Raw genomic sequence first — 15195 nt, 5'->3', positions numbered from 1 at the left:
GGTCTAGCCCCTGAAGAAGTCAGTCGTGTCTGATTGACGAAACGTCGGAATAAAAGCAAATTGTCACTGTATACATCTTGTGATAGTTTAGCTCAATTTGCACCAGTAGAACATCTCCTATTATTTAAATATTTGAAGATCACTTTTATTACAATAAAACAGCCTTGATCCTGCAGCCTTGATCCTGCAGCCTATTGTTCTTCTTTGTTCGACGTTAAATATTGCAGCCTATGAGACTTTAACAACACTGACAAAATCAGAAATACCTCACTAAACTCTCATAATAGGTTTTGTATTTTATACGGCATCGGCTGTCTCGATTCTATGTTCTCCCATCATCTTTTGTCAAAACAAGTTACACTGTTTCTTCAAAGTAAATTGCAATTGAAGACTACGTAGGTATTTATTAGGCTAAATCAAAAGCAAAATTAAAAGAACTGTCAGAAGCAGAAGCAAAAAATTGTAGAACTAGGCAATCGTTGGTAATAATTTTTAATACAATTATTGAAATTAAAAATGCGATAAATATTATCTTAATGAAGAAGTAACTTTTTTCAAAGTTTTTCAAGTTTTATATGAATCCCGTCAGTTGCCTTCAAAACTATCATGGGCATCATTTCCGGTCTTGGGCAATCTTTGTCAACGAAAAATCGAAACCGTTGCAGAGCATTGACCAACGCCACTTTCATTTCATTCATTGCAAAATTCTGACCGATGCAATTTCTGCAGAAGTTTAAAGAAAACCACGATGTAAAGATGAAGTAGCCTAACAAGTTTTTATTCAATAAATTACCTTCTGTAGCCTGTAATAGCACTACCAAGACACTTTTAATCATAACCATCAGGTCAAATCTTCTTACAGTGCAGCTTATTCGTCAGTAGTTCAATAGCTCTACAAGTAACTTATGCAATTCTACCAGGTCAAGCTAAGCTTCCTACACACTTTTTCATTCTAAGAATGAAGATTCCGTCAATCGATAAGACATAGTTACAACTATCAGCTTTTTCTGCACGAAAACTAAACTAACATTAACAAACTAAAATGTTTTGAGAACCACAGGGCAACTGATAAAAGTTCCATTCCTTAAACATAAGAACCAATGATTCACAAACGCAGCTTAAACTCTACCTTGGTCCGGCGGAAAACGGAAGATAGGCGAATGGTGATCTTGACATACAATGTTGGCTTTCAAATCTAGACGGATCAAAAACCTACAAGGCAAGTTTACAACCAATAAGCAAAGCGACTTGATCTTTAAATCAGAAGTTCCCAAACGAGACGTCGCAAAGCCTTGCTTAACCCTTTTGAAATTGAGATTACAAAAAAGAAGCATACTCAAATCTAGTGTTAGAATATGTTTCCAAACAAACAAACTAAACCACCATGGTAAATGGGCTATTTTTTTTTAAAATACGTCATTTGAAGTTAGTGTATGACTGAGACCAAGGGTCGCGAGTGCATGCAGGTCGGGAACCACTGATCTACATTGAGCAGCTTCTGCAGAGCTCTAAACAACTGAACAACCCGCAAAATGATGTCATCTTATGTCTATTAATTGAACATGAGGGGACATGAACATGGAAGATCGGAAGGTCTCATTATACCAAAGTGTAGCCTATGCAACATAAAATAGGCCTGTTCCGTTCTGTTGTATGTTTCCACTGGGAAAAGATGAACGGCATTAACTAACTTTTCGGGTGTACAATCAGGGTCACAGGATTCAAATGCTTGATTTTGTGGGATAAAGTGAGCACCGAACTATAATTTATCAACTCGCTGCTGAGTTAAAATGACAACACTGCGGACAATTCTATACTAAACTGACGACCTTGAGTAAAAGTAATCGAAGTGTTCAACAGCATCCATGCCTTCATTGACTAGGCTTATACCGGTGCTGTTTTTGTCTACCAATTTACAGATAAAAATAGAAATTATAACTAACCGCAGGATCGTCCCATACGGTTTCGTTTCTATGCAGGACAAGCAACGGCATTCCAATATTCAGCGGGGGCTGGATAGTGAGTTTGCAAGTTTCTGGGTTATCCTACAATGCATAACGAATAACAACGATGAGTCGATGCTTTTTACAATGCAAGAGTTTTTACAGTTTGAAGATAAAGATTGGAAAATGCTGAGTCTTTCAGGAAGATCTTCGGCGTCGGTCAACCTTTTCCTTTATAAAGCACGTAGCCTACGCTTCATCGCACAATTATGACATCATGTAAAAAATAACAACCAATAGCTACCCGTACACACCATTGCTATCACTGATTACGTGTTACCGGAGTATCGTTGTGGCATCTTTGATCTTCTCCAAAGCCTCGTGGGAAAGTAATAGGATTTTGTATGCGTCGAGCAATAGCAAACACAGGCGGGTAGAGTCTCAAGACCTCCTTAATAAACATCGTAAGATATGGAAGTTTTGATAGGTCCGACCTGAATCATAACAACCACATATAGCATGTCATGAAAATTTGTCAGAATCTTGTATAGCTTTTTTAGTGAAGTTCATTGTTCAAGAAAGCAGTTTAGTTTTCGGATTAATACATGTTGACAGTCGCACTATTTTTTTGTTGGATCACACACACATCACATATACGAATTAAAAGAGTATGGGCCTAGTACGATAGTACAATCTGCCTAGCTAGATATATAATCAGATATAAGGTATATCGATTTAAACGATACAAAATATAAAAAAACTTCTGCTTATCGACAGTCTTCCATTTTCAGCGAATATTGCCATGTGAAATGGAAAGTAAACTTCACAAACAACTAAACAAGTATTCAAGGAAATATATTGTAGGCTAAAGGTCTAGTAGACCTACCATTCTATTTCTGCTTTATTTCCAATTACTCGAACAACCTCATTACGGCATTTCTCCTGATATTGGGGATAAATAGCCAAGCAATAAAAAGCCCATGAAATACCACTAGCTGTTGTGTCATGTCCTTCAAATAAAAACGTGTCAACTTCGTCTCGAATTTCACGATCGGACAATCCATTATCATCTTCGTCCTTTAAAAAAATGCGATGTTTTGAAGGGTAAAGTAACAAGTCGGATAATACAAATCGGGCGATCATACACAAATACGGGTGCATAGGACTGCAACTCAAAGCAGCCTTAATGATAAACCAATACCATACTTCGGTGGTTCGTCGACTGCATAGTCGGGTGGAGCGTTGGAGCGGCACTAGAAAGGGCGCCGGTTTGACATCTCTCAAGAGCATGCGGCTGTGTCTTCGGCAGGACACTTAAAGGCATGCCTGAAGGTAGACACAAAGATTGGCTTCCTTGCCTTCCCGTGCACTTAATCTAAATCTTCAACTACATGGCGTAAAGACAGGTTAAGACAAAAAATTGGTTCGTTACGTACCATAAGTACGCTAGAAACGCAGTTTTAGTGAGTAAGAGTAACGCGGTTGCAACGAAACTAAGCTGGCAATACAGCAGGGGCGGCTCGCTAGTGTGTGCTGTGGTGCTGCAGCACTCCCAGTCTCCCACAAAAGTTTTCACGAAAAGTTTCTCAAATATCTTAGCGTTTCTTTTGCCCAAAATGTAGTTTATGTTCTCTGTTCACAGAATTGCCGACTGTGTAAATTATATTTGGCAACTCTGTGTGCTGTAAAATATTTTGCGCAAGGTTACAATAAAACAAACACTCGATCGTGACGTCAACGAGCCGCGTGTTTTTTTAAGTTGCCTGTACAAACGAATAGCAAACGCTTGTGCTGTGATACAAACAGCACAATTCAAGGTTGCCAGGTTGGCATTTTTTCAAAATTTGGCAGTTTTTTGGCCTTTTTTGTTGTTTTTTTTTCCCAAAAAAATTTTGTTTGGCATTTTTTAATTTGGCCTTTTAAACGTTGTTCACATGACTAACCACTTGTTTGATTTTAAGCTTTGCAGCTGTTATTTATGACTGAACAGTCAGGCCTGCCGCCTGTTACTGTAATGAATATTAATATTTTACCATGTGAGTTACATTACCCTGTGGTGCTCAGATGCTACGACAGCACAATAGCTAGAACGCGTTATTCACATTTGTTTGTTGATCGTCCCTTTCAAAATATTACACATTTACGAAACTCTTAAATAAGCCAGTTTTATCTTAAACTTTTATCACAATTTAGAGCTGAAAATACGCTCAGAATGCACCTAATCAAATGTGATTTTTCAAAAATTTCTGGGGGAGGTTCCCAAAACCCCTCCTCTGTTGGATTCGCCTTCGGCGAACACGCAGCACCCCCATTTCCACAACTCACCAGCCGCCACTGCAATACAATATACTGTAGAAACATGAATTTGATACTTCCCTATGTCACTATGTGAGCATGATGTCTTTATTGTTAATTAACAAACCAATCGTTTTCGATGGGTCTGGACTTGAGCATATCCAACCAGCGTTATGCTAAGGTTTGAAGTTCGGGTTAATGTAGGTCATTAGAAACCTAGAGCATGAACAGCAATCTGCCAACCAGATTGGTGTTTTTTCGCCAATTGACACACCAATTAATCTATGACCCTTTTTTTAGACTAAAATCTCATGTTTGAGCCATTCAGTTAATAAGATTCACTATCTTTGATCCTGAACACACAAAATGACTTGTTAGGAAACTAGCATGTGTTTTCAACAAAAAATTCATTGTGGTACATCTTGAATACCGTAGTGTTATACCCTGGTCAGCAACAATATGTCCATAAAATCCAACCATTCTCCTCTGTCGTGACGAATGTCAGTTATGCGCTGAATGTCATCTGTGCGAAAAGAAGAAGGGTCCTCATTTTTATTCTTCTTCAATAAAGTTTGCAGAGAAGCTTTTCTTTCATTAATAACCTTAAACAAAAAGTGAAATTAAAAAAGGTATAGTCCAAAGCTTGGATTCATCTCCACAAAAATAACAAACAAAACCAAAAGTCACATTGTGACAGCGGGAACGAGCACCACAGGCCTACTCAGTTAAAGGATTAGTGTTCATTGTCTTGCTCAAGACTAATGATCAAAGAGAACTCGGACACAAAGCAATACACTTCACAGCTCATAAATAAGTGAAAAAACGTTTGTGCTGATGGCAGGTTTGTCCTAAATCTGTGCGCGATTTTCATATATTCCACCCAAACAGAAAATCAATCGTTTTTTGCATTACATAAAAAAACGATTGTAAAATCATTTTAAAATTACATTATGTAAAAAACGACTGGTTTGCTGTCTGGGGTGGTGAGAGCGTTTTCTCGACGATCAGAAGGACGCCAGTTCGATTCCCATCGATAGCCCACGATTACGTCTTTACAAAACACTTAAAAGCATGGAAATAGTGATTGTCATTCTTGCATTCCCTTTCACTCAATCCAAAACTTTTACATCAAGTATAAGACTAGATAGAAACAAGTGTTATCGAAATATAAAAATACAAATATAAGCATATATCCCACTCTAAAATAACCGCTACACTCCATAGGCCACCTGTTCATCAAACTGATGGATATAATCACACGCTTCTTTAAATTTTCTTCCACTGGGCGTCAGCGAAAAAATGAAGTCGCTGTGATAAAATGGATTAAATATCCGTTTCATTGCAATGGTTGTAAGGGAATACACGGAAGTGATGTATCTATTTTCTGACCTGCAACAGCGATGCTGTAGTACTTGTGTAAAGATAACCTATTTGCTCATTCAACAAAAAATAACAAAAGCTTGTAAACGCAAGCGAGTAATAGTTAAATATAGCTTAGTTTATGATTAACTACCACAGCATTCAGAGAACTATTTACAAAAACGTTGAGGTTGTTAAAAAAACTTACGTTGCCACGCACCTGGAGGTTTGGCAATCTGTTTCATAAGAAATGGCACACCTGAGCATGATGTCTAACGTCATCAAGCTTACGTCTCCATATACCTCAACAGGCATTCCATCTCTGTTGGTATCCCATTTAGTAAGCATGATTTTCGCGCAATCATCAAAAACCTTTACATACCTGCAAAAAAACAAAAACATTATACAAATATTATAACTTTGTCATAATAACATAATAATCATGTAAAACTCTATAAGCCTCGCAATCTACGTTTCACTTTTGAAATAATAAGATATATCGATAATAATCATTGACGACATTAAAAATCTTTCCATGTACATTAATGAAGCAGAAATACGCCCTTGCAGTTTCCCGTGTTTATGCATTTTCGGCTTAATACTTGGGTTTCATGAGAAGCCAAAATCTGTAAAATAAACAAAACATCCGCACACTTACTGTTTAAGAACATCAAAATGAAATGCTCTTGTTAGCAGATGACGATTTCGGTGCCATTTTTTCCCTGAACTTACTAAAAGGCCATCGCCTATCCAAGGCCTAATAAAACGATAGGCTATATTGTCCTTTGGCTCTGAAAAGTGTATTTTTATATCAACTAGTAAATTTGAAAAGTTAACAGAAGTTGAATTTATGTGGAAATTTTTTTAATTTAATGTTTTCCGAGTTTTATCAACAGTTTTGAGTTGCTTTCTTTTTATTAAGCATTCCACACACAAGCAGATATTATTATAAGGACTGTTTTTGACAACCTATTCTTGGTCAAAATAAACCATCGTCGGCAAGTTGCTACTTACCTCCCAATGAGCCTCCTATTGTTTAGATTAGAGTTTGCAGACAAAACTTGTCTGAGTTTGTTTAACGGAATGTACGAATATATCTTTCAAAAACCAACATTTTGTCTAGCATTAATACACAATAGAATAGAATATATAAATAAATGAATATTACCAACTTCATTTCTTTCCATACAATAATGCAGTGCATTATTAATGCACAGATCGATTACAGTTGTGACTAGTTGATTATTATAATTTCATATCTAACTAAGACAAATACAACCGATAAATAAAGAACTGAGAGTGAAATACAGTACAATCAGCTTCCTTTAAAATACAATAAAAGAACATTTTTGTATCGGCTTACTAGTTACTTTTTATTATCTTTGGAAGATTATTGATGCTTTTATTGGGGATATGTCAAAAGAACTTGTTTTGAAACCACAAGTCAGGTCACAACCCAAAGTTTAGGAAACGCTACTTACTATAAAACATTTTATTACAATCATAGCATAGGCTACTATCTAACAGACAGTGTTATCAAACTCAACAAAACATTACCAGGTTGAGATAAAACTGGTTTCAGCACATGCGGATGAAAAAGCATTAGATATGACACAGCAGGTCCAAACCAAAGTGCCCCAACTTTCGGATGCTTTATGCAATCTTTTCCTATTTTCATGATTGATTCCTCATTAGGATTCACCTAAAAATATAAAACATTGCAATTGATTGATTGCAAAAATCGTTATCCTAAAATTTTGTTGGAGATTTAATCCAGTTTGATATACTTGTACAGACTTTAAACTACTTATTTGTAGTATGTGGTCACAAAGTTCCTGGTCACAAAAAAGTCACAAGAAAAAGTAAATGCAATACAAAAGCAAAGACTTTTGAGAGTTGCAACTCAACAGCTAAATTGCATATATTCATGGTGCATGGAGATTCGAGAAATGCAATCCACTGAAAAGAGTCTAATCAACAGAGCATGGCTTCGTCTCAGAAACATCCTCTCTCATCCTCTAAGTCTCAGAACCCATGACATTAAACCAGACAGTGGGAGTAGTTGTACGTAAGGTAAATACAGACGAAATCAGTTAAGCGCATACTACTTAAATGGATCAATCGTTTTATTGTATCAAAATCTGAAATCCCAAACCAAATCCTATATAATGTTAAGTAAATTTATCGGTTTAATGTATTCACTTAAAGGAGTATATTACCGTATATCAGATAAGTGTATCAGCATTTGCTTCTCGTTTGCATACTTCATTTATTTAATCATTTTATTGTCTTTCCTTACAAACATCTGGACAAAGAGTCACCTGACAAACGTTTACCAGTCAGCGAAAGGAGAATATTCCTTTTTTCTTTAGCATAACTGTTTGCCACGTTCAAAATTGAAGTAAAGAAAATAAGGTCACCACACAGATGCGTGCCATTAAAAAAAACAAAAAACAATGTAATCCCGTGCTGTGATCTCATGCGCAAGACGTCGTGCCACAAAGGTCTACCGGTAATCTTTGCATAGCTGGACTTCGTTACTTAAGGCAAAAGAATGGACAAAGGATCACACTACAACAGATCTAAAAATAGCACACTTGAAACAAAGACAGGGCTGTCAAAGTTCATCTTGTGATGTCATAGAGATCGTTAAAGATAAAAGAAGTCCGATTGCTGCAGTTTGCGAAATAAGCTATGCATCTATGCACAGGATAAAAAAAATCAATAGCTTATAAATATGCTAAATTAATTTTTTTCCAATACTAATTTTATCAAAAACTAATAAAATTTCTGCAATAATTTCAAAGAATTTCTCACTGTTTTTCATTTGAAATCAAAATCTGTTTAACATCAGCAGTCATGGAAAAACTAAGTGCTACTAGGCTAGGCTCTAACATTTGCATTTCTAAACTAGAAGCATTGATGAACAATAATACTGCTACAGAAGAAGTTTGAAGATAACATACATTGGCCATCTTATGTAAAAAGAATCCTATTCCTTTTTTTTCTATCTCTTTTATATAAATTTTTTAGTTGGAAAACCGAATAGGCAACAGTATTTGTTTAATGCTCTTTGGAATTCTAATTGATGCACAGTTCAGTTTATTTTTTTGTTTTGTTGGGGAAAAAGAAAGACACAAAAAGCAAACAGACAATAAACACAAATAATTCGTACAACAAGGATGGCAGCGAAAGACCAAAAGGTCACCAAAGTCAGCTGCCACCCAAACATTTAAACAAAAGACCCAAAATTAAGAACATTAACACATACGGTATATAATATATAGCACAATACCAGCACTTTAATTTGTAAAAATTAACAATGGAATTAACAATACATTAACAATGGAATAACACAGGGCAACATAAAAAAAACATTGTGTAGAGAAATAAGCGAATGATACGTTTCAGGAGTGATCATTGTACAAATTCTTTAATAAACATTTATATTTAAATTTAAAAACATTGTAAGACTTTTTTTTTATTTCTTTTGGTACTTGATTCCATAGTTTCACTCCATTAAAACATAGCATCTTCTTACCAGAGTTTGACGTTGTAGAAGGCAAATATAAATCATTTTTTGGTTCTGACGGGTTTTATGATGGTGAATTTCATTTACAAAAATAAAGCAGCCAGCAAAGGCCCGGGGCAGCATTTCGTGCACATATTTGTACATAAATTTTGCAGTTTCTAATTTAATAATATCGTCAATTCTGAGCACATTAAATTGGTGATAAAGAACAGTTGTATTTGTTGACCTCGGCAAAAATAAGCAGGATCGAATGAACTTGTTTTGTAACACTTGTAGTGGAGCAAGCAATGTAGAGTTTGCTCTTCCCCAATTTATAATCGAGTATTGGATCTTGGATTGAAACAAAGCATAATATAAAGCCCGTAATACTGTTAAAGGGGCAATGTATCTCAGCTTAAATGCTATGCCGCAGACCTTTGCAAGCTGCTTTCTAAGATTAATGATATGACTATCCCATGTCAATCGCTCATCCAAAGTTACACCTAGATAGTTTATACATTTCTTCCTTTCGATGGATCGGCCACTGATGGACAGACTAAAATTTTCTGCTGCACTTTTTTTGTTGCAGAGGATCATATAAGTAGTTTTACTATAATTTAATGAAAGTTTATTGGATTTCATCCACACATCAATTTTTTCTATTTCTCTATTGACATTTTTTTGGAGAGATGACAGGCATTTATCTGACATATGAAAGTTTGAGTCATCAGCAAAAAGTGTAGTTGAAAAAGAAGATGCATTTGGAAGATCATTCACATAAAGAAGAAAAAGCAAGGGACCAAGGATTGACCCCTGTGGGACACCACATTTAACAACATTGAAATTAGAATTCTTACCGTTAATTTTTGTACTTTGCATTCTATTTGTTAGATAAGATGTTAAAACGTCTAAAAACTTGCCACGAAAGCCATAATGGTGAAGTTTTTTTAAAAGTATGCCATGATCAACTGTATCGAAAGCTTTACTTAAATCAACAAAAACCGAGCATGTGTATTTATGATCATTCAAGTTAGAAAGTAAATCATCATAAATTTTTGTCAATGCTAAACTTGTTGAATCATTTTCACGAAAACCATGTTGAGCTGGGGTTAAAATATTATATTTGTCAATAAAATTCATCATCCGTTTATATACATTTTTTTCGAAAATTTTGGCAAAAGTTGGCAATAAAGAAATTGGTCGCAAATCTGTAAAGTGTAAAGGTGAACTAACTTTTGGTACAGGTATTATCAGACTCTTTTTGAGTACATCAGGAAAGATTTCTTGCAAGACACATTTATTCAGTACTTTTGTTAAAAAAGGGCATATAATTACATTAGCCATTTTGATAAATTTAGAAGGTATTTCAAAAATGCCTGAAGCTTTATTTGCTTTGAGGCTCCTTATAGCATCAGATACTTCTATCTCATTTATATCAGGAAAGCCAAAAGAAGAACATTTTCTGTTTAACATGAATGATTCAAAATTTACATTTGAATTTGGAATTTTAGCTGCCATTGAAGTTCCAATATTTGTGAAGTAATTATTTAATAAACTAATGAATTCAATAGAATCTGTTTTATAGCTTTTATCATTTATAGTCATAGTTGAAGGAAGCTTTTTATTATTCGAATTTCTTTTCCCCTCTATCATCTCATGAATGATCTTCCATGTTTTCTTGGAGTCACTTTTTGTTTCTTCAAACTTTTTTTTATAATGTTGATTTTTCAGTGATTGTTTCAAATGATTCAGCTTATTGCAATATGCTTTGTATTTCCTCTTTGCTGATTCGTTTTTATTTTTTATCCAATATCTAAATAGTCTGTTTTTTGTTATCCATGGTTTGTTAGAGAGCTTAATTTCAGTTCTCGACATGTTTCTAAGTGGTGCATGTTTATCTAGTGTTACTTGAAATCGCATAATAAAAGAGTGCATCAAGTTGTCTGCATCATTACAATCACTATTTACTTCATTCAAATTAGACTCTAAATCGCATAGGAAGCTGTCAAGACAAAAGTTTTTTTAAGCTTCAAATTTTTTTAGTGGGTGAATTACACACTACATTATAATTTTTAACACATAAGAAAATAGGTAAATGATCAGAGATGTCATGTAAGCAAATGCCATAGGCATTTTGGTTACAAGTTATGTTTGTGTAGATGTGATCTAGTAGGCTTGGATTAGATTCTCCACAAAATCTAGTTGCACTTGTTATCAATGACTGGCAGCCTGCAGCTTCAAGGGCTTCTTTATAATTTAATACTGCAGGAGACTTTGCTGCCTTTAACAAGTCAATATTTATATCTCCACAAATTATGTATTTACATCGAGAGTTTTCTAATTTATTTAAAGAATCAATTATTTTGTCTTTGAATGCAGAAAAAGCGTAACTAGGATGACGATATATGACTCTACAATAATATTTGGTGAGTTTTTTTGCACAATTTCAACCCAAAGATTTTCACAATTGGGTATATCAATCAAAAGGTCTTTTCGCTCATTAAATACATTGCCTTGTTTTAAGTAAAGTGCAACACCACCAGCACTGCTACAAGAATCACCAGGGTGTTATGACGCACAGTTTGAGAACCATTGGCATAAACCATTTTATTACTTGCGGTAAGATTCCAAAATCTCCGACTACAACACATTCGGATAATCATGTATAGTGTATAGGTACAGTATTAGTTAAACATATAAAAAGCTTAATAAACTAACCATGCAATTATCTGATTTGGTCTGCACTACAATGGGACATATCAATCCAACATTTAGAATGACACTGGAAAGGAAGTCAGTTATGACCTCGTTATGATCTATGTTAAACTTATTACAAATTCAATCAAAAAGCATCATTTTCTAAAAAAAAATCATTCACCGAAAAGCTTGATGTGATAACATAGGTTTATATATATTTTGTCATAATCAAAGATATCCATATGGCTAAAACAAAAAAATTAAAAGCTGTCTAAACACAAAACTGAGCAAAAGTCTTTGGAACAGAATGGACTTCAATTTGTACATAACATCTGCACATACTCACTGCAAACTAGGAAAACTCACCTCAAGTAAATTTCCAAATAACCAATGTGGCTTTGGTGTATCCATATACCTGAAAAGGTTTCTTCCATTTTTTCGCTCTACCCAAAATGGATATAAAGTTTTACATGCAAAAGCAAAAATCCCAATAAATAACACATAAGCTACCCATGTTGCAGAGAGATTAAACATAGCTAATCCAAAAGTTTAAAATCTTATGCACGAATAAAAAGAGGTAACAACTTGAGGTCAGGGTTGGCTGATTTAAATCAAATGATTTAAATCATTGATTTAAATCATGATTTAAATCAAACAATAAAAATCAAAAAAATCAATTAAAAAAATCAAATGATTTTTTATTTGCTAAAATAAAAATAAATACATCAACAAACGTTTCACTGCTTCTCTGTAATACAAAAGTTATATTTAAATACTTAAGGCTATAGGCTATGCATGTTTTGAAACGCAACTTAGTTTACTTGGCAGTTCACAAACAGTGTTGTTCACTAAACATAGCTTTTGAGCAAGTTTTTTCCACTTTTGGTCTGCTTCAATCAGAAGTTCGAAATCGATTGGGCACTGCAAAAGCTGGCGAGCTTGTATTTATGTACAAACTTCTCAATGCAAAATAAACTGCAATTTTGTGTCATCTAAACTTTTATTGTTTTGGTATGGTACGTCGGTAACATAATTATATTACACAGTTAAACTTTCTTTGCAACAAGTCTGGTTGTAGGCTATGCATCAGTTGAGCAAAAAAGCAAAGTAATGTGTGCTCAAACGTAAGGAAAGATTTTAGTGTAGTGAGATAACAGTCTGAGACGCACCTCAATCTCGATATGCACATTATGATTTAGTATAAAGCAACATATCACACCTACTTAAAAATATGTGCAATAGCGTGACGCGACAATTTATCAAAAGACAATTTATCAAACGACAGTTCATAGAACGACAGTTTATCGAACGACAGTTCATCGAACGACAATTCATCGAAACGACAGTTCATCGAAACAACTGTTTATCGAAACGACTGTTCATCAAACGACTGTTTATCGAACGACAAAGCACATATGCAATGGAATACTCAGGGGCTAGGGGATAATGGTTAGGGTTAGTGCTTAGGGGTTAGGTTTTCGATTAACTGTTGTTCGGTAAATTGTCGTTCGATAAACTGTTGTTCGATTAATTGTCGTTCGATAAACTGTCGTTTCGATAAACTGTCGTTCGATAAACTGTCGTAGTACCGTGCAATAGACACTAGACAGGCTAGCCTACAATGTGATAATAAAAATGATTAAACACTTGCAAAGCAAAGCCTTTCAATCAATCAAGGGGTTGAAAATAATTCTGCTATCTTACTAAAATGATGTCTTCCCCCAAGTAGACTCGACGCTTTTTATATAAAAAAAAATCAAAAAAATCTGATTTAAATCAAAAAAATCCGATTTAAATCAAAAAAATCCGATTTTTTTGATTTTTTTAAAAAAATCATGATTTTTTCCAACCCTGCTTGAGGTTAAGAAACAAGTTCTATCACTGCAGGCTGATTGCCGAGAAAATTTGCAGCTTTTGACATGACCAAACTTGTCTTTTATTCCTGAGTTGGGGAATTTCCCTACAAAGAAAATTACTTTCATCTTGGCAATAACGTGCTTGAAAAGGGGCAGGGAAATGTCGCCTACAGGAACTTTGGCAAAGTAGGCTACAGTGTTCTGTTTGTCTATTTTATCCATTACTTCATAGATATCGGTTAATTGTTTAGATCTTTCAAGGGCACTTATCCCAAATTCATTTAAACTGGTAGCCTCCAGTAGTTCACTTGGGCAACTCTTTTCTCTCTCTCCCAGAGCAGTAACTTAGCTAGTTGCAACCGTAATCTTTTTGGGCACTTTTGGACATAACCGCCAAGGATTATTTTATGTGGAAAGGATAGCTTTTCAGACAGCAAAATCCGTCATTTTTACATTGATTCAACTTTTGCAGACTTTGAATCAATGTAAAAACGACGGATTGTGCAGTCTGGGTTAAAAGAAGCCCCCACTTCCTCCTGATTAAGAAACTAAATCACAACCATGTCTCAAAAGCAGCGATGCTAAATGGAAATCAAATGTTATATTTGCAAAAAAAAATAGGCAAAACGCGCTGTTTACAACTGTTGCAAAAACAAAGTGCTTTCGAGAATTTCTTAATGTAAAAAAGTAAACAAATTAACCCGCATTGCAACAACGCCGTATTCAGAATGGTTCGTATCATGCCCTTCCTTCAGCCCATCTGGGTCAGTCTACTTCAGAATCAGAAGCCCAAAAAAAACAAAGCAAAAATTTGTAGTTTAATTTCACTTTATTTCATCAATGAACAAGAAACAATACACTACAAGTGTGACTTAATTGCAAGGTAAGATCGGTTAGATGTTAGAAAGACACGAAGGAGATCATTTTACCTTTTATTGCATTTCATAATGGTGCCTAGATACTGTATTAAATAAGACAAACAGAAATTTAAAGTTTGAATATCAAGATGACAAAATTTTTACAAATACTACACCTTTCTCGAAGAATCGAAAGGAACTGTTTGATATATTCAAGCAACAAAATTTTATAAAAGAGTAAGAGCGAGGAAATTCTTTCATGATAAAATTGGAGGTACAGAATTAGGAAAACTGTTGTCACTATAATAGATTCTTTATATGTACATGAGCTGAGGTTGGTCTGTAGCCACTCAGGTCCTTTCAAATGATTGAAAATATCGATTCAAAATACAATTAGTCTAAACCGAAATGTATAGCCTACATAAATTACACAGCTTTAAAAAATAAGGATAGATTAGAAATAATTGGTGTGTGAATGAAGTCACATGTAACCAATTGCCAAATAAACTTTCCACTGCATATAAAAGATAAGAATTCAACAAAGTGTGTGTTGGATAACTGGTTATTACCGGATACAGCAGCTAATGTTTAACTAGGATTTGCTTAAAGTTGTCATCAATACGAGCAAGGAAACATTCTATATTCGATCCAAGATTCATTGCTATATGTTGGTTATT

General features: G+C 34.7%; 1 protein-coding gene across 2 annotated transcripts; it reads right to left on the bottom strand.

Moving 5' to 3' along the window:
* Positions 1-476: 476 nt before the first annotated feature.
* On the bottom strand, positions 477-12358 carry LOC145781995 (cytochrome P450 4F4-like). 2 transcript variants are annotated; one of them, XM_082593717.1, is made up of 11 exons: positions 12172-12358; positions 7155-7299; positions 6256-6388; positions 5806-5979; positions 5468-5627; positions 4682-4840; positions 2830-3020; positions 2284-2437; positions 1944-2045; positions 1130-1212; positions 477-723 (listed from the first exon to the last, which is right to left on the bottom strand). In XM_082593717.1, the coding sequence occupies exons 1-11, from the start codon at positions 12337-12339 to the stop codon at positions 555-557; spliced, it is 1638 nt and encodes a 545-aa protein (XP_082449843.1). In that variant the 5' UTR covers positions 12340-12358; the 3' UTR covers positions 477-554. The 2 variants fall into 2 exon arrangements, with proteins under 2 accessions (XP_082449843.1, XP_082449844.1); XM_082593718.1 differs by having other exon boundaries at positions 5818-5979.
* Between the last annotated feature and the right edge of the window lie 2837 nt (positions 12359-15195).

The sequence above is a fragment of the Aplidium turbinatum genome, chromosome 13, assembly GCF_918807975.1.
Source record: "Aplidium turbinatum chromosome 13, kaAplTurb1.1, whole genome shotgun sequence".
Taxonomy (NCBI): domain Eukaryota; kingdom Metazoa; phylum Chordata; class Ascidiacea; order Aplousobranchia; family Polyclinidae; genus Aplidium; species Aplidium turbinatum.
Note: the sequence above shows the minus strand (reverse complement) of the source record. Positions and strands in the feature narration are given on the sequence as shown.

Excerpts from the sequence above, each read along its gene's own strand:
- LOC145781995 (XM_082593717.1), bottom strand. The coding sequence starts at position 12,339 with ATGTTTAATCTCTCTGCAACATGGGTAGCTTATGTGTTATTTATTGGG. Across the intron at positions 2,438-2,829 it reads AATAAAGCAGAAATAGAATG|GTCGGACCTATCAAAACTTC; the intron begins GTAGGTCTACTA and ends GTTATGATTCAG. Across the intron at positions 1,213-1,943 it reads CCGTATGGGACGATCCTGCG|GTTTTTGATCCGTCTAGATT; the intron begins GTTAGTTATAAT and ends CTTGCCTTGTAG.